This window comes from Brachyistius frenatus, unplaced genomic scaffold, assembly GCF_029030835.1.
Source record: "Brachyistius frenatus isolate BFR_SWC_R1_liver_20210118 unplaced genomic scaffold, ASM2903083v1 Contig_52, whole genome shotgun sequence".
NCBI classification, from domain to species: Eukaryota; Metazoa; Chordata; class Actinopteri; family Embiotocidae; genus Brachyistius; species Brachyistius frenatus.
Genome location: NW_027210651.1, coordinates 1,089,837 through 1,107,021, shown reverse-complemented (window position 1 = coordinate 1,107,021; position 17,185 = coordinate 1,089,837). Strand labels below are relative to the sequence as shown.

General features: G+C 44.0%; 2 protein-coding genes and 3 non-coding genes across 9 annotated transcripts in view; 2 read left to right on the top strand and 3 right to left on the bottom strand.

Moving 5' to 3' along the window:
• The window catches only part of LOC138624498 (glypican-5-like), a 50,966-nt gene extending 42,435 nt beyond the window's left edge, over window positions 1-8,531 (bottom strand). For 2 of the 3 annotated variants that reach the window (XM_069704755.1, XM_069704756.1), the window contains exons 1-3: window positions 8,164-8,531; window positions 5,051-5,212; window positions 223-770 (exon numbers count right to left, since the gene is read on the bottom strand). In XM_069704755.1, the coding sequence (XP_069560856.1) occupies window positions 223-770; window positions 5,051-5,212; window positions 8,164-8,344 (891 nt within the window). In that variant the 5' untranslated portion in view covers window positions 8,345-8,531. Of the gene's footprint in view, window positions 1-222; window positions 771-5,050; window positions 5,213-8,019; window positions 8,084-8,163 lie in introns of those variants that run through there. The other variant, XM_069704757.1, reaches the window with a different exon arrangement.
• A 1,068-nt stretch (window positions 8,532-9,599) lies between these two features.
• Window positions 9,600-9,672, top strand: trnam-cau (transfer RNA methionine (anticodon CAU)). Its single transcript has one exon. It is a non-coding gene; the product is annotated as a tRNA-Met (tRNA).
• Window positions 9,673-10,023: 351 nt separating this feature from the next.
• trnam-cau (transfer RNA methionine (anticodon CAU)) lies at window positions 10,024-10,096 on the bottom strand. The gene has a single exon. It is a non-coding gene; the product is annotated as a tRNA-Met (tRNA).
• Window positions 10,097-11,261: 1,165 nt separating this feature from the next.
• On the bottom strand, window positions 11,262-11,334 carry trnam-cau (transfer RNA methionine (anticodon CAU)). Its single transcript has one exon. It is a non-coding gene; the product is annotated as a tRNA-Met (tRNA).
• A 310-nt stretch (window positions 11,335-11,644) lies between these two features.
• Window positions 11,645-17,088, top strand: LOC138624491 (histone-binding protein N1/N2-like). 3 transcript variants are annotated; one of them, XM_069704729.1, is made up of 14 exons: window positions 11,645-11,866; window positions 12,286-12,333; window positions 12,445-12,558; window positions 12,733-12,813; window positions 13,055-13,160; window positions 14,084-14,152; window positions 14,229-14,299; window positions 14,446-14,519; window positions 14,616-14,804; window positions 14,967-15,121; window positions 15,282-15,392; window positions 15,487-15,561; window positions 16,126-16,257; window positions 16,888-17,088. In XM_069704729.1, exons 1-14 carry the CDS (start codon window positions 11,838-11,840, stop codon window positions 16,924-16,926), a joined length of 1,293 nt encoding a protein of 430 aa, XP_069560830.1. In that variant the 5' UTR covers window positions 11,645-11,837; the 3' UTR covers window positions 16,927-17,088. The 3 variants fall into 3 exon arrangements, with proteins under 3 accessions (XP_069560830.1, XP_069560829.1, XP_069560831.1); XM_069704728.1 differs by having other exon boundaries at window positions 13,055-13,167; window positions 14,079-14,152; XM_069704730.1 differs by lacking the exon at window positions 16,126-16,257 and having other exon boundaries at window positions 13,055-13,167; window positions 14,079-14,152.
• The last annotated feature ends 97 nt before the right edge of the window (window positions 17,089-17,185 follow it).

Here is a 17,185-nt window from a genome sequence, read left to right as displayed (position 1 = left end):
TGAACAATGTTGGCTTAAAACACAACAAATCGGTATCGGCGTATATGTTGGCCAATATAATAATTTTTTTTACAGAACATAACGCAGAAAAAGATGCATGGGGTAAATAAATATAGAAAGAATATGTGTTGATGTCGGGATTGTTTTGCTCCCTAAAATAAGTATGGTCAGCCGCCCCACTTACAATAACAACAGTAGATGCACAAACATTCAAAGGCTTACCAGACATCCTCTCATAACGTTAACACACAGTCCAGTACAGGGCCGTATCAGTGTCAGCCCTCTGCAGTGGGAACAGTACTGCATCCTCACTAAGCTCCGCCCACATTCTCTGGATAACGCCGCCTTCTCGGTCGCGTTCACGACCTCTCCAGCCAGTCTCAGCAGTCGGCTCAGCGCTCGACCAGGTCCGAGCGCGCGGGACAAGCTGCCGACGAGGAGTCTCGGATGGAGTCCGAATGGGCTGACGTCCTGCCGTGTCATCCGCAGGCAGTCGTCGTGACTGGTGGAAAGGGAGTAATGGGACTGGGTTGACATGTGGCCAATCCCAGGGTTAAGCAGGCGGCGGTAGACCAGTGGGAAGAGGTCGTTGTAAAACCGACGCACGGCGTTGTCCAAGGAGGAATTAGAGTCACCGGAGAGGTGGCGGCTGATGTCGCTGAACAGCTCGTACACAAGGGGGCGACAGTCGGATGCCAGCGTGGAGTAGGCGCTATCAAACAGGGTGCTGGTCAGATTAGATGTAAAGGACACAAGCGACTCGAAGGTCTCTGCAACGAGAGAAGACAGAGAGACAGCAATTTTATTGTCTCTACACCTTGTGCACGTGTGACAAACATCTAGGTATCTAGTCATGACAATAAAACGTCATTAGCAAAGTTTCTTTAGTCTTCAGTCAGCACCTCCAAACCATGTATGGTGTCACTCATGGCCTCTTTATCAACAGGGGAAGGTCTTTCTCAGGTGGATGTATGCTGCGTTCAAATTGAATTGTATTTACCGTGTACACAAGAAGAGTCCACATGAACGGTCCCCTCGTGGTATTCACGACGTCGTAACTCGAAATTTTCTATAAGTTTTCTTGAGTTGTGACGTGTTTTTGCTGACGTTGACAGAAATGGCAATGGAAATTTCATTTTTTTCGTTGGATTTTACGCTAATATATTGTAGGCTATTATGTAAATTATGAAGAAAAACTCTACATGACTAAAATTACGTCTGTGGAAAATGTTGATCTTCCCAACCAGCTGCCTCATCTTTTCCCTCTGTGCCTGAGCAATCCCTCGACCTCTCCCGGCTGTCCTTAACCTGCTCCATTCTCTTACTCAGATTATAATACCATCGGCGAACATCATCGTCCACGGATACTCCTGCCAGATCTCATCTGTCATCCTGTCTGTCACCACTCAGAGCTGATCCTCCATGTAATTCAACCTCCACACTGAACCCATCTGTCTTTTCATTTATTTGCAGTCGTTGAATCCTACTGGGTTTAAACCTCGGGTTAATTTTGAAACTATTGGAGCAGCCTATAACCAATCGATATGCGCCAAAACTGGCCAAAAATCATCCATAGCTGAAACTGCCTTTAGAAAAAAAAAAAATTGCTCGACTTTAGCGTCATCGCACTTAACCACACTGGTCGCTGATTGGTGACTCAGAAGACCTTAATGTGAACAGTGTTTCTAGGCTATAATCAGAGAAAACGGAGGCTGCCCTACTGCAAATACACATAAACAGAGCTATTAGTTTATCATGAATATAGCAAAAAAAATAATCAACAGTCAAGTTAACATTGCATTATCTTTGAGCCGTCTCCCAGTGACATTATAATGTAATATAGTCCATGCCCGTGGAGGTTGTTGACATATCTTAGGCACACAATAAAGTACATACATGCACAGTGTGTTATGTACAGTAACTTACACACAGTAACTCCATGTTCAACTGTTTCAATTTTTAAACTGCCCCCAACAGATGTGGTATTTCCATATCTGTGCATTTATTAGATTTTCTTGTAACACAGTCTCTGTCCAGTCGACCTTGGACTGACTTCATCCTGCTGCATACGAGCCAGAATAGCTCCAACTTAATTCATCCCCGAGCTCGTTTTCACTACCCTCTTATCTATAGTCAGGTGATAATGAGAGGCCCGATCTCATGATCCACTCTGCTTCCTATGTCAGACACGGTCTAATAAAGTGGACTGCAGCCTCCCCTTCACTGAGGCTGTACGCCCGCTGTGCGTGACGGAGTGTGTATCTCTATGTTTGAAAGTTACCAAGTAAAACGGGTGATGTCAGTCTGAAGGCATCCTGACACGTACACGCACACACACACACACACACACACACACACACACACACACACACACACACACACACACACACACACACACACACACACACACACACACACACACACACACACACACACACACACACACACACACACACACAGGCAACTGTCAGAAAGAGAGGCAGTGAGAGAAACCTATCTACCTATGACTTTCATCAAGTCATTCTGTCAATCAGTGTGTGTGTGTGTGTGTGTGTGTGTGTGTGTGTGTGTGTGTGTGTGTGTGTGTGTGTGTGTGTGTGTGTGTGTGTGTGTGTGTGTGTGTGTGTGTGTGTGTGTGGGGGGGGGGGGGTTCATGTCCTAACTGCTTTGTATCTCCCCATCACAGCTGCAGCCACCTGACTCTCCAAATGACAGCAATTTATGAGGGACTATAATGAATAACTCACAAAAGTACTAATTCAGGACATCAGTGCCGAAAGCAGCAGCAACATTTGCGTTGACTCGGTATTAAAAAGCTCACATACTCGAGGATGAGGAGGCTGAGCAGCGGCGGCGGCAGAGCTCTTCAGACTGAAGCACCGAGTGCGAACGTCTCACTTTTATGTGTTTGCATATACCCGCGTCCTGGCAATGACAACTCAAATACAGACGGCATCGAGTGACACGGCAGAGTCCACTCACATGGTGTCATGTGATGAGCTCTTTACCCTCTGTGATTGGATGACAGCTGCGACGTGAACGAGAGGGCACGAGGGTCTCACAGTGCCAGGAGAAACACACACACACACACACACACACACACACACACACACACACACACACACACACACACACACACACACACACACACACACACACACACACACACACACACACACACACACACACCAAAGTAATCCACTGGGTGTAAATAGAGCCCTGACTACAAGCGCTCTGGGCATGTCTCAGTTTCTCCAGTGGGTTATAATCACTGCGCTTAGGAGAGGGGATCCTTTGAGACTCAGCTCAGCTGTTGAGGAACACTGCTGTCCTGCAAAATTAATTTAACTAATTAAAAGGTTGCTTCACCCACATTACCAAAAAGGTACATTTCCTTCATTTTCCCATGTTTTGGTTTTATTTGTCCAGCTTTTGTAACATAAAACAAAAGATACAGCTCCACTGAAAACGGTTGACTGTGAGGTATCCTGAGCATCCGGGACACTGTTAAAAAAAAAAGGAATAACTTTAAAAAGGAATGTCTGAAAAGACCCGCCGGCACCTGAACCGTAAGCATATAAATGGTACATATAGATATATTGAAGTAGCAGGTGTACTAAATCTGTTTTTTTATCATTTCCACCATGATAAATACACTGTCAGATCAAAACAGTTATGCCCAACCTAACTAAGGCTTTAACATTACTTATCTCCTTATTCTGCCAAAGAATGATGGCTGCAGTGTTTTCTCAGAATGATATCTATCACAAGCATATTAAACTATCTGCATGTGAAATGAGTTTTTTGTTATTTGGATGAACTGAATCTCACCGCAAATTCTAAACTCGTCTCGTCTTCCCCGCCGCGGTTTCGGCCTTGTTCAGCCCTCCTTTGTGTACGGGTGTTTGGCATTAATTTTACCCATGGATGGTTTAGCCGTCCGTCGGGCATAAATAGCAGCTGAAACCGAGCCTGGACGTATTCAGATGTGGCGGAGGGGAGAGATAGAGAGACCGGAAAAAAAAAAAAAAAAAAGAAAACAGAGGGGTACATGTTTGCCGTGTCTGTCTGCTGGGTTTCATCAACTCTACCATTCTCATAATCTCCACTCTGCATTAGCGCACACACACACACACACACACACACACACACACACACACACACACACACACACACACACACACACTCACACACATGCTCACACCGACTGGTGAATAGCGTTGAGGGACAAGTGGACAAGCACAGTATTCTTCCTTCCATTCAGAGCAGCCCGTTAGAGACCGGCTGTCGCCCACAGCAACAACACTTTGCTGCGGATACGTACTGAATGTAAACATTCTTCGTCCCTCGCTCTCTCTCATTGGTCAAGAACAAAACCCGATTATCGCAGCGACAGAGACAGACAGACGGAGAAAGAGAGCGGAGAGTTGTAACAAAGTTTTCCGCTGCTCCCTCTGAGAGTTTGCTCTCTCAAAGACTCAATCGAACATCAGTTGTTTGTTTGGCGAGCCACCGTGGCGCCTCACAAAATAAACTGGCTTCAACACCGCCGTCCTGACACAAACTAGCTATTTCATGATGAACACACAAAGTGAGAATGACAGAGGGGCCACAGGCTCTTGACAGAGCGGTTAAAACACCGAAATCACTGCTGCTTTTAAAGTCACTTTGATTTAGAGTCTTGACATTATTCGTGCTGGTCAGTGATGAATCGCAGAGAAAACATATTCATCATGTCCATTTTCACTGTTGATTTATTTTGCAATAGTTTTTCTTCCGTTTTTTTTTTCCACGAAATGTAAAGACATATTTAAATTTGTAATATTATTTAATATTTAAAAAGTTCTATTGCAATTTCCCGGAGCCCAAAGTTGTGTCTACACAAACAGGCCAAAAGCCCCGTTAATATTTACAAAAAAATTACATACTGAAATAAAATACTTTGGAGCATTTTTACTTAAAAAAGGTTGATGACACTTTGAATACAAATAAAAATGAACGAATGTATGTCCAGTATTGTCATATGTACACCCCTGCCTTGTAGCGTTACCTTGGTAGGCCTTAGTGTGTCCAGCGATCAGGTACTTGAGCTCGAAGCTGTAAGATCGCATCTTCTGCTGCGTCTCACTGCGGACAGCCGCCATGTAGCTGTCCTCCATCTTACTGGTGCAGCAGCTGGGCCCGGAGCGGACACACACTCGGAGACCCTCATCTGAAAGACGGAGGAGGTAGCTGATAAATTATTCTTATTAATGACATAAATAATGAGATGTCTGATAAATGTGAAATATCATAAGTTGTTTGGTTGATACAAAAAAATACTTTTCACTCTTGACTTTTCACATTAATCCTACAGTTACAGCTATTCCTACATTTTACCACCAACTAACCAATAAGAGTCCTTCTTGTTAATTAGTTAATCCATTTAAGGATCTGTAATCTAAAAGCGTGGAGTGCAGAAAACTTTAGGACCTCACAAATTCATTGTACAATGAGCCTTTTGGGAGCTGACACGATGACATGCTCAGTGGGCGACACCTCACCCCACACACATCAGTGTCTTGAAGTGTGTGTGTGTGTGTGTGTGTGTGTGTGTGTGTGTGTGTGTGTGTGTGTGTGTGTGTGTGTGTGTGTGTGTGTGCGTGTGCGGCCTGACTTTGGTAGACTACTGTAAGCTAAGCTGTCAAGCAGCTGACTGAGATCAAGGGGGAGAGAGAGATGAGAGGAGTGGACTGTTCAGTTATGTGACACACACACACACACACACACACACACACACACACACACACACACACACACACACACACACACACACACACACACACACACACACACACACACACACACCAGACCTGTGTCAGACTTTATGCTATTCATATTAGCACTGACTGACATGGAGTACATGACTGGGATAGTCGCTATTTACTGGTGATGGTATGTTGCATTTCACACACGGGGAAGCTGCACAGACTTTCATCTCACCCGCTCATTTTCAGTCACCAGATTTAAGTCTGGTAAGAACCACTTAAAAACTAATTGAGTCAGCATGATTCAGAAAACTGGGTGGCCTTTGTTCTTGTCTCAAAAATATGCATTACCCTATGTTGCTAAAAAAAAAAAAAGAAAAAAGAATCTCATTAAAAGGTCTACTTGCTGGAAAATCAGCTGCACTTCACAGCCTTCATCAACAGATGAGTTGTCATGGAGATATGCTCCACTGTTTACCCAATGTAAGTGTGGAATTTCAATCACAGGCATCATAAAAGGGGGTTGTCCAGGCTGAAACCTTCACAAGTTTCCCAGTAAGTGGATATCATGTTAAAAAAAAAAAAAAAAAAAAACGAATTTCAAAAACCTGCTATTCTCAAAAAGAAGTTAGATAAAGATACTTCCAGTGGATGTTTTCAGGCAACTTTTGAAAACATTTCCAGAGGAAGCCCCTTATTTTTTTAAGTTTAAATCATGAAGGCAGAGCCCAGTGACATCCCAACTGGTGGTGCCTTCATCCAATAAATTGTGCGTAGATGTGTGGCTGTCTTTGTCAAGAAGAGAACGGCCAACTTTCATCCTCCTCGAGCTAATTCATTCATGGCCACATCAGATCACTGAGTGCCAGAACAAGAGCCTCTGTTGTGCAGACATGTTGTGCAAAGATTGTGCATAGGTTCTGCTGTGGTAAATTATCAATAATTAGCAGACATCTCTGCCAGAAACTTGCTAAGGTCATTTCAGTATACTATCCACTATCTGTTCGCAATCACAAGCACAAGACACAGTGGCAGCCAGTGCCGTAATAACAGGAATATCACAAAACCTTATTTGGTTACTTCAGGCTACCGACTTTGTAGTAGAATGAGGTAATATAGTTATTGTTATTTAATGATGTCTAACAAAGACTTTCTTGTGTCTGCTTCTTTCTTTCTTGTGTCATTAACACAAATCGTGTGCATTTTTTATATATAATTAACACAAGGAGAGCTTGAAAGGTTGGAAGAAGATAAAGCTTCAGCTAAGACACAGTGGCAGCCAGTGCGGTAATAACAGGAATATCACAAAGCCTTATTTGGTTACTTCAGGCTACCGACTTTGTAGTAGAATGAGGTAATTGTTATTTAATGATGTCTGACAAAGACTTTCTTGTGTCTGCTGGTTATATTAGATCAACACAAACCTTGTGCATTTTTTAGAAATAATTAACACGAGGAGAGCTTGAAAGGTTGGAAGAAGATAAAGCTTCAGCTAAGATCTCCACCATCCACTTCACTTCCTCATAAGGATCACATCTCTCCGTTTTCCTTTTTGGGTGCAGTTTTGGTCTGAAGGATGATCTCCCACTCGGCGGTTCCGAGGAGGATACACACTTGCAACACAGCGACAAAGTGAAAAGAGACTCTCGAGCCCTAACACAATCTCAAACGGGCATTTACATTTAGAAAAGCGCATGATTAAAGCCGCGACTTGTAGCCAAGGATGCTTTTCAGGAGATCTATATAAGTGTCTCAGATTATTTTGGTTGGTTTTCAACAGAAATAGCCTCTCGCCCAGTGCAGAGATGATGACCCTTGGAATTCAGTCCCGCATGCACAAAGCTGCTGGTCTAAAACCTGCGTGTGTGTGTGTGTGTGTGCCACAAAGTGAGAGCAATGTTTTAAGTATGAAATATCAGAGAAAAAGAGAGACATTAAGCTACACATATCTAATATTAATCTTACAAGAGTTGAAATGCACTTAAAGCGTCAAAAAGCAGGCATTATGCAGCAGGATGGACCTATCAGTTTAACATCAACATTGTACATCTTTGGGTTATGATTGCACATGCGTAAATATACAAAAAGAAAAAAAAGTTTGAAGCAAATTTTAACCACTTTTCACATACTGCTCTGTAGTTTCATTCAAACCACTGCAGCTCGTTATGTTTTTTTTTTTTCAAACTGCAAAGTAAGGAGTACAATATCTGTCTTTGAAAGTAGAAGTTAAAAGTAGCACCAAATAAAAATGATCAAAGTTCGACTAACTCACATTATGCTCAAGATCTGTGCTTCAGTCATTGTGCTTAGTTCGGCTACGTTTAACCTCCGCGTATTCCTTTTGAAGTCTCCAGAGGAATTTCCATTCTATTATATAACATAGGCTGTAACATTGAGAGTAGGCTGACTGACTGACCTGTTCCCGGTCTGTCTGGCACCAGTTCCACCGGGCCTATTTGGCGCATCATGTAGGCTGTCTTCACCTCATGACAGCTGTCTGCATCGGCTGATCTGCAGCCAGTCCCCGGCAGGAAAACAACAAAGTGCAACAAAATTACCCGAAACAAGTCCACGTTTTGTAAAGGTGCACGGAACATCGCGACATGTCAGTCGGGGGATAGAAAAGTTTGGACGGTTAATGTGAATTCCTTAAAAAAATAAAAATAAAAAAAAAGTCCCACCGTGCAGTGTGACTGAGAACTTCATGTGCAGTCAGTGAGACGTGTGTGTGTGTGTGTGTGTGTGTGTGTGTGCAGCCCTCCGTCAGCCTCAGCGCCCTCCTCCCTCTCCCGACTCCCTCTCTCACTTCACCTCAGCTACTTAATTGACATGTGCACTCAAAATACTTCCAAGATAGCCACCGTGCCGTTTTATTTTATGCCTCGACTTAAACTGCCTCAAACTGCCCCGCGTGGCCACATTACGCACATTACGCGCGCAACTCAAAATGAGAATAACTGGACATAATCGCTGGCAATTCACCGAGTTGTGGGGTAATAAGCCATATGGTTGTTTTACTGTTGACTTTGAGGCATAGTGCCCAACAGATGCTTCGGTAAATAAGATCCATAAAAACCTGACTTACTGCTGTGAGTGAGGCGGACTCAAAAGGAAAAAACAATAATACGGTTTAAAAGTGGAAGAAGGGCGCCACCTGCTGAGCACTTCAGGTCAAACATGATTGCCATCAGCCTCGGATTAAAGTCGCTGCAGTGTTCTGCACTGCGTGATTATAGCGACTTTATGGCTTTAATCAACTAACTTCAGCTGCAGTTGTAACCCCAGTTTGTGAGGTAAATGTAGACTATTAGGTTGCAGTTGTCCTTCATGAAGTTTCTCTTTTTCCACAACCAGGAGGATGCCCTGCGGCAGAAGAAGAAGAAGAAGAAAAAAAGAGGATAGAGGTTAAAACAATCCTAAAAGTCATTCAGTCTTTGGTCAAAGAGACTTTAAGGAGTCCGGAAATACTTCCAGAACAAGGGTAAGTGTTTTGAAACAACTTCTGGGTATTTTACAAACCCTGCTGGTTCATTTAACATGGCTGAACTGACGCAACGGTGTGCTCATACAAACATGTGCGCATCTTAATGCCTTTCCTTAACGGTTAAGACGAAGAAGACAATATTCTTCGACATTATTTGTACCAAGTGGGCGAATTAGACGTTGCATTTAGTAATTAACTTGGAATATATGCAAGTTTTTTGTTTGTTTTTTTTTCATGTTTTTTCATGTTTGTCGCTAACACAAATATTTTTATGAATAAATTACAAACGACTAAAATAATACAAGTATTCTGGCAGAGTTTCCTCCTGATGGAAAAAATAAAAACCGGGTAATTTTACTGACGTCAGAGCCTCGTTGGCGCAGTAGGCAGCGCGTCAGTCTCATAATCTGAAGGTCGTGAGTTCGAGCCTCACACGGGGCACGTGTTTTTCAATCTAAACAATTTATGTGAATGAATTATGGACGACGAAACCAAAACCAAAATTATTCCAACGTCGACTATGACGGAAAAGATTTCGTCTATTTCTCGTCATGCCACTTGAGAATCGAGGTGATTCTCGGTAGTGACAGTCAATCAATGTCTCCGTCTGCTACCAGCAATTTACCAAGATGTGTGTGTGATGCCAATCAGCGCGTGTACTGTGAGGTAAAGGTATCATGAATGCGCTTCATAAGAAATAGCCCAAATATTTTCCGTCATAGCAGACGTTATAATATTTTTTGTTGTTGTTGTGTATAATTTAGTCACAAATTGTTCTTAGTGAAAAACACGTGCCCCGTGTGAGGCTCGAACTCACGACCTTCAGATTATGAGACTGACGCGCTGCCTACTGCGCCAACGAGGCTCTGATGTCACCAAAATTACCCGGATTTTTTTTTTTCGTCACAAGAGGCAACTCTGCCAGACTGTTTATATTACTTTGGTCGTTTGTAATTTATTTATACTTTTTTTTGTTGTTGTTGTTAGAGTGACAAACACATACCCCGTGTCAGGCTCAGACTCACGACCTTCCAATTATGAGAATGATGCACGTTAGACGTTGGATTTTTTTCCCCTCCCAGGAGGCAACTTTGCCTGATTTCTTTCACTATATTGCTCAACTGTGACTTATCAACCGGATGGTGCTAGTTTAAGACTGACACTGAGGTAATTTACGTGCCGTTACTTCATTATGATTTTCTATGGTATTTTTTCTGTGCTGTCCTCAGGCAAATTGCAACATGGCCCTGTTATCCAGTACATCTTTTTATTTTGATTATTATGTTGGTCTTTTGTGTTTTGGTTTAGGATGGAGAAGAGTATCCCTGATAATGCCCTGGAGGGAGAGTACCAGAAGAATCAGAGAAAGAGGACCAGTCCAGCACCTTAAACAGTGAGAGTGCCAACAACCTTGATGGTCAGTACCATAAGTATTACAGATATTCAAAGTGGCGCCTGAGTAGAGGAACATTATCAGATTTGTAATAAAGACAGATCATTTCAACTTGGGTCTCAGATATAAATTCCATGCGAGAAAAATTATTCCCTATTTACTACATCCAGGTCAGTAGGAGAATCTTGGAAATACTTTCAGAACAACAAAACGGGTTTTGAATCGACCCCTGGGTATTTCACAAACATTGGTGGTTCATTTAATTTGGGAAAAACTATGATAAATTGCATGATAATAGATGAGGAGCAAAAAGTGAATGCGCATAAGACATGCTTATCTTAATAGTTTTTGTTATCAGTTTGAGAAAAACATATTTTTCTCATAATTACTAAAACCAAGTAGCCTGATTAAACTAAGATTAGGTGTATGCAACGTGCATTGACCAAATAGTTAACGATATATGGAAGGGTTGACTGTTATTGCAAGCAAGATTGTTGGTTAACCGGTGTTGGCATTAAGAACCTGTAAAGCTGGAAGATACGTTCACTTTTTTTTATACGACCCATGCTAATGACGCAACAAATAGGCGTATCTGCGTAAAACAATGCAGAAAAGTGAAAATATAATGAAAAACACGTGCCCCGTGTGAGGCTCGAACTCACGACCTTCAGATTATGAGACTGACGCGCTGCCTACTGCGCCAACGAGGCCTGACGTCATCGTATCATACATTTCTTCTTAAAAGGTTCCAACACAGTGAACTGAAGTAAAAGTGACATGTTGCGTTTATGAAGGATTATGATTTGGTCCAAAAAAAAAAAAAATAGCCAGCGGTGGTTGCCGAAGATGTGGACATATCGTCTTGTTAACTCCTCGGTGTAATAGTACACCGATAATACAAGCACACTTGGTCACGGACCTTTTGAACCGCCTGCTTTTTTTTTTTTTTTTCCCACGGTCCTGAAACGCACCACCGATACTTGCTGCGGCTCCTTTAACTCCAAATCTCCCGCGTTCCAAGTTAACCGGAAATAGCGAGCCCTTCTTTTCACTCTTTTAGCGCGCCAACAAAGACTCTGTGTCCCGTTCACTGTACAGCGCACCGCCGGGGTTTGTTTTTATTTTATTTTTGTTGTTGTTGTTGTTGTTGTTGTTGGGGGTTAGGGGTGGAGGGTCGTCTCTCGCCATCGTCTCCCCTTGTCCTTCTGAAGAAATGCCAGAGGAAGCGTCGAGCTCCGGGAGGTAAGAGTCGCTAATAGCCTTTAGCTGCTTAACGCGGTTGGCAAACCTTTCGTGGCAAGTAGAGGAGAGCGGAGGGGAGAGGGGATGGGGAGGGGGGTTGTAGTGTACGTTACTCGTGTATAAGTAAAGCCGTTGACACCCGCCGTAAAATAAATCAGATGGTTGATCGCGGGTAGCTCGCAAAACGCGTCTCGGTGGTGAGCTAGTCGGCTAACAAACTCGCGATGCTAACAATAATAAAGGCGCAGCTGACGTAGCGTGACGTCAACACTCAAAACGTGTCGAGTCGCCAGTAAAAAAAAAAAAAAAAAAAAAACAAAAACAAACCAGTTAAGTTTAGCGACCGCTTGTTGTGCTTCAGAATCAGGTCGGGTGAGTTGAATTTGTTGCGAACTGAACTCCCGTTTGAACTCTCGCAGTGCGGAGGAGAAGCCTTGCTCATCGGCAGCGGCAGCGGCAGCAGACTGGTGAGTTCACGTCGCGTTGTAGAAAAAAAACAAAACAAAACAACAACTCTTCTGCATCTGTCAAGTTACTGATCGTCAACTGGAGTGTAACTGGTGTATTTGTCCTTGCAGCTCAGCTGACGTCATGGAGGAGGCAAAGAAGCTGATCGGTACAGGGAACAGGCACCTGGTGATGGGAGATGTTGTTTCTGCCGTCGGTGTCTTCCAGGACGCCTGCGGCATGCTGTGAGTCAGTTACAACGTGAAAGTGAAAGATAAGATTTGGCAGCTTGTCTGAAATGCAAACTGAAATTCTGTTAGTTGTGATTTATTTATTATTTTTGGTTTCGGTGTGTGTGTGTGTGTGTGTGAGAATATCATTTTTAAACCTAACCGAACTTGTGTTGCCGTCCTGGCCAGGGCTGAAAAGTATGGCGACACCGCAGACGAGTGTGGCGAGGCCTTCTTCCTGTGTGGGAAATCCCTGCTGGAGCTTGCCAGGTTTGTTGACTGACGTTGCTCATGTTACACTTCTGTATGATATGGCGCTATTGTGAGATACTGAGATTATTAATGTGGCATCAGTATAATTACTCTGATGTTTTTTTGTTGTTGTTGTTTTTTTCCCCTCCAGCTCTCAATTTACGTTGCCTGTTTTCTGACGAGGCTTTGTTTTGTTCCCTCGTAAGCAGCCCCTGTTGTTGGCTTTTGTATAACGCGATGGTCCTCTGCTTCTGGTTAGGATGGAGAACAGTGTGCTCGGTAACGCCCTGGACGGAGTCCCAGAAGAATCTGAAGAGGAGGAGCAGCAGCAGCCCAGCAACTCAAACACTGAGAGTGCCAACAACCTTAACGGTCAGTACATTTAGTATTTCAGGATTTCAAAGTGTCAACCTGATTTTTAAAGCGACATACGATTATTTTAACGTGGGTAATGGTTAACGTCTCGGATTTTAATTCAATACAAAGACAATGATTCCCGTTTAGGACAGAGTGTGACCTCTTTCGCATTGGAAGGTCGGGTCAAGTCAAAGATATCGCAAGTCTGAAATATAACTGGATCTCCAATTGATGTATCGTATAGCATCTTGGTATTTTAATTTTTTTTCAACCGATAACAACCGGAGATCAATTTTAATGTGCCACTCTGGTGCCGATAAAACGAGAGACGAGCTGCGAAAGCAGGTCTATGATGCGATGGCAGAGGAGGAAAAGGCTGAGGATGCAAAGTGCAACGCTGAGGTGAAAAAGGAAAAGGGGGGAGGTGAAGTCCCCAGTCAAATGCACCGGGAACGTGGAAAAGAAGAAGAGTTCACTGGAGGAACCTGACGCGAACGGGGCTGAGAGGAGCCCGGCTGCTCCTGCGAACGGTGCGAGAGGAGGGTCCTCCGGAAAAGAAAGTTGACAGGGAAGATTGATGGAGGGTTAGAAGAGCAGAAGGTCAAGGTGACCGAGGCAAAGCCAGAGGAAGGAACGGCCGAGGACTCCAACCCAGAGGATGAGCACGACGAAGAGAAGCCAGAGGGTGGTAGATCCGTGGCTGCAGGGCACTGTCGGTGCGGATGGGTTCAGCTCATGCTTAATAGTTCTTGATTATTCGAAAGGTGAAGGCTGAAAAACACTCGCGCAAGTTGAAAAGGCACTTTGGGGGAATCGTTTGTCATTTTTACTTATTTTTTTTAGTTAAGCACATGTGACTTCAGTTTTTACTTTAGTCACACATGATTCTGACCCGGTGTACATTCTCCTCCTGTTTGCCTTCACAGATGACGACGACGATGACGACGACGACGACGACGACGACGAGGACGAGGATGGAGGGAAAAATGGACAAGAGAAGGTGCGTTGCCATTATAAAAGTCTGGAATATGATTTGAAAATATTTTGCTTTTTGACACAACTTTGCCACCTTTCAGGAAGAGGAGGAAGTTGGGAATTTGCAGTTGGCGTGGGAGATGCTCGAGGTGGCGAAAGTCATTTACAAAAGGTGCGGGCAACATCACATGATGACGTTGATGGTAAAATCAAGACGGTTTAGTTGGTGTGTTTTTACTGAACAGCTGACACCGTACAGACGGTTTTGCGGTCGCTGAAAGTCGCCTCATAATTTAGTTTTCCGGTTCACTTCTGCAGACAGGAAAGCAAAGATGACCAGCTGATGGCCGCTCAGGCTTACCTGAAACTCGGGGAAGTCAGCGCCGAATCGGGTATGTTGCTCTCGTGCAGGAGGCTGAAGTTTCAGGCTGGACTTGTCTCCGGTTCGCCACCGTTCACATCTGACCGCGCTGCGTTCTCGTTCCCAGGTAACTATCCGCAGGCGCTGGAAGACTTCCAGGAGTGTCTGACCCTGCAGCTGAAGCACTTGCCTCCCCACAGTCGTCTGCTGGCCGAGACCCACTACCACGTCGCTACGACGCTTTGCTACATGGATCAGTACCGTCAGGCCATCCAGCACTACAACAGCTCCATAAAAGTCATCGAGACCCGACTGGGTGAGACGACTTTGCTTCCTGTCCGGGTCCAACTTTTTCAGACCTTCTGCACGCGAGTCATTTTCTAACGGAGAACAAATCGTTTGTCGCCGGGGCTCTTCATTCTCATTACTCTTCCGCGCAATGAATTTCATATCTTCATCTGGTGTTTCCTGCGTGTAGTCATGCTGCAGGAGGCGATCGACGGGGCAGCAGCAGAGAAAAATGAGATGGAGGAGCTGAAGCTGCTTCTGCCTGATATCAGGGAAAAAGTGGAGGATGCCAAGGAAAGCCAGAGAACAGCCAGCGCTGCCTCGCAGGCCATCCAGCAGACACTGGTGGGTGCACGGGACGGAAACATCTGCAAATTTGTATTTATTTTTTTTTATTTTAAAACCATTCGTTTGTCAATTTGGATGTGTGTTTTTGCACACTGTGTTTTGGAGATCATCAAAAAGTCTACTAGGAGATAATGCAACCCTGGCTAACCTCTTGCAGGGCGGTGCCTCAACGTCATCGGCATTCCTAAGTGAAAACGGTGGCCCGTCATCATCATCATCATCATCATCAACATCAACATCAACTGCAGCATTTGCAACAACCAGCCAGGTAAGGGCACCTTGTGGGGTCAAGTGGCCAATGGATATGAAAAACGGTGTGAAACGAATGAATCCAACAGCAAACAAACAAAACTTTATTCCAGCTTCCAGTCAAAACATCGGACAGCGTCTCGTCTTCCAAATCGGTCTCGAACATCTCTCACCTCGTCAGGAAAAAGGTGAGGGATGCTGGTTTACTTAGTGTGTGTTGTTGTTGTTGTTGTTGTTTTGTTTTTCCACCCAGGTCCAGTTTTTCACTGAGCAGAAGCCAGCCATTTAATTGAAGGAATAAACCTTCACAGTCGAGTCTGTTACAGGAACTATAATCCCCTGTACACTGAAGCTGGCCATGTTCTGCCTGCTTTGTGTTGAGGTCTGCGCGCTTGCCTGCTGCGGTTGTAGGAGCTCATTATGGCTTTTCTTCAAATGCCGTTTGTGTGTTGTGCTCTCTGCTATTCATCTGTGGTTGCTGTATGTGCATGTGTGTAGCTGATTGCGTTTTGGTTGGGTGCAACGGTAGAAATGGAGATTCTTGATTCGAGCTGACTTGTGTGCATGACTCATTCAAATTATCGGTGTGATCTTGACACTCCCGATTTCAAATTTTGGTTTCAGTTGCTTCCTTTTTTTTTTTTTATATATAAATATCAACTTGAAAGGTTGTTTGCAATCGATGAGTCATGTTCAGCAGCCTTCAGTCTTCTCTTCATCCCCTCTTGTCCTGGTTTTATGTTTCTACACAGAGGAAACCAGAAGAGGAGAGCCCAGTAAAGGACACTGATGCTAAACAAGCGAAACAGGAAGCCACAGTTAATGGCAGCGGGGACTCCAGTGCCAGCAACGGCAATGGAGTGCAGGAGGGGAAATCAAAGGAGGCGAGTGATAGGCTTATCTCCTTACTTATGTATTCACGAGCCCCTGTGGAAGGAGGTTGTGCCGTGATGCTGCAGGATGGCCACGTAGTTGCATGTGGTTTCTGGTCACATCTTCATCTGTAAGGATGTGCTGGAGATCAGAAGGTACATTCTGAAGTCTCATTGTGATAATGGAAAATGCATAAATGTTCATTTGAAGAGACTCTTATTTCGTTGGATGTTTGAGAGACTATTGTTATTCTACCTCCACCGACGCTCCAGAAAAGCAGGTGACTCAAGCCTTGGCTTCAGAATGACGTACATGTTGGCAGGATTTGTCCAATTGCAGAGCACATTACTGTGTGCACCATCAGCTGTTGCTGTGGTTGAAGGAAATCTTGAAGTGGTCAGACTTTACGGGGAAAAAAATGATTGACTCTACATTGGTTTATGGGATATTCTTGTGTGTATGTTTACAGCAGCCCCAAAGGCAAAATGTACCCTTCAAACTGTTCAAATCTCAATTGTCTGGAGACTCCAGGAATGGTTGTGTAAATCGAACGCACCCCTGAATACTTGCTGGTTGTTTAATGTTGAACCTGATTTAATTTAATGCCATCTTGTTCCTTCTTTTTTTTTTATTTTCTCTAGCCTGCCACGCAGTCGGCTTCTGTCGAGTCCTCGGCGTGACGGTCTTCGTCTCTTCCCTGATTTCTGAAACCAGCACAGCATGCCTGTCCGCCCCCTCTCCACCTTTCAACTCTCGTTTCTGTAAATACGATCCATTTTCATAGATTTGTCTGTCCAGTTTTGTATACTTGTAGTAAGAAAATAAACAATTTGCAGATGTAATTTTGTATTGCCATTTTCTTCCATCTTTCTGGGGACTTTGCACAGTTATGAGGAGGGAAAAACACTAAATGCTGACTGCGGGTCAGAAATGCAACGG

Bases quoted from the DNA above. Each gene is read 5' to 3' on its own strand.
- LOC138624491 (XM_069704728.1), top strand. From the start codon at position 11,838: ATGCCAGAGGAAGCGTCGAGCTCCGGGAG. The intron at 12,814-13,054 runs GTTTGTTGACTG...GCTTCTGGTTAG, and splicing joins TCCCTGCTGGAGCTTGCCAG to GATGGAGAACAGTGTGCTCG. The intron at 16,258-16,887 runs GCGAGTGATAGG...TATTTTCTCTAG, and splicing joins AGGAGGGGAAATCAAAGGAG to CCTGCCACGCAGTCGGCTTC.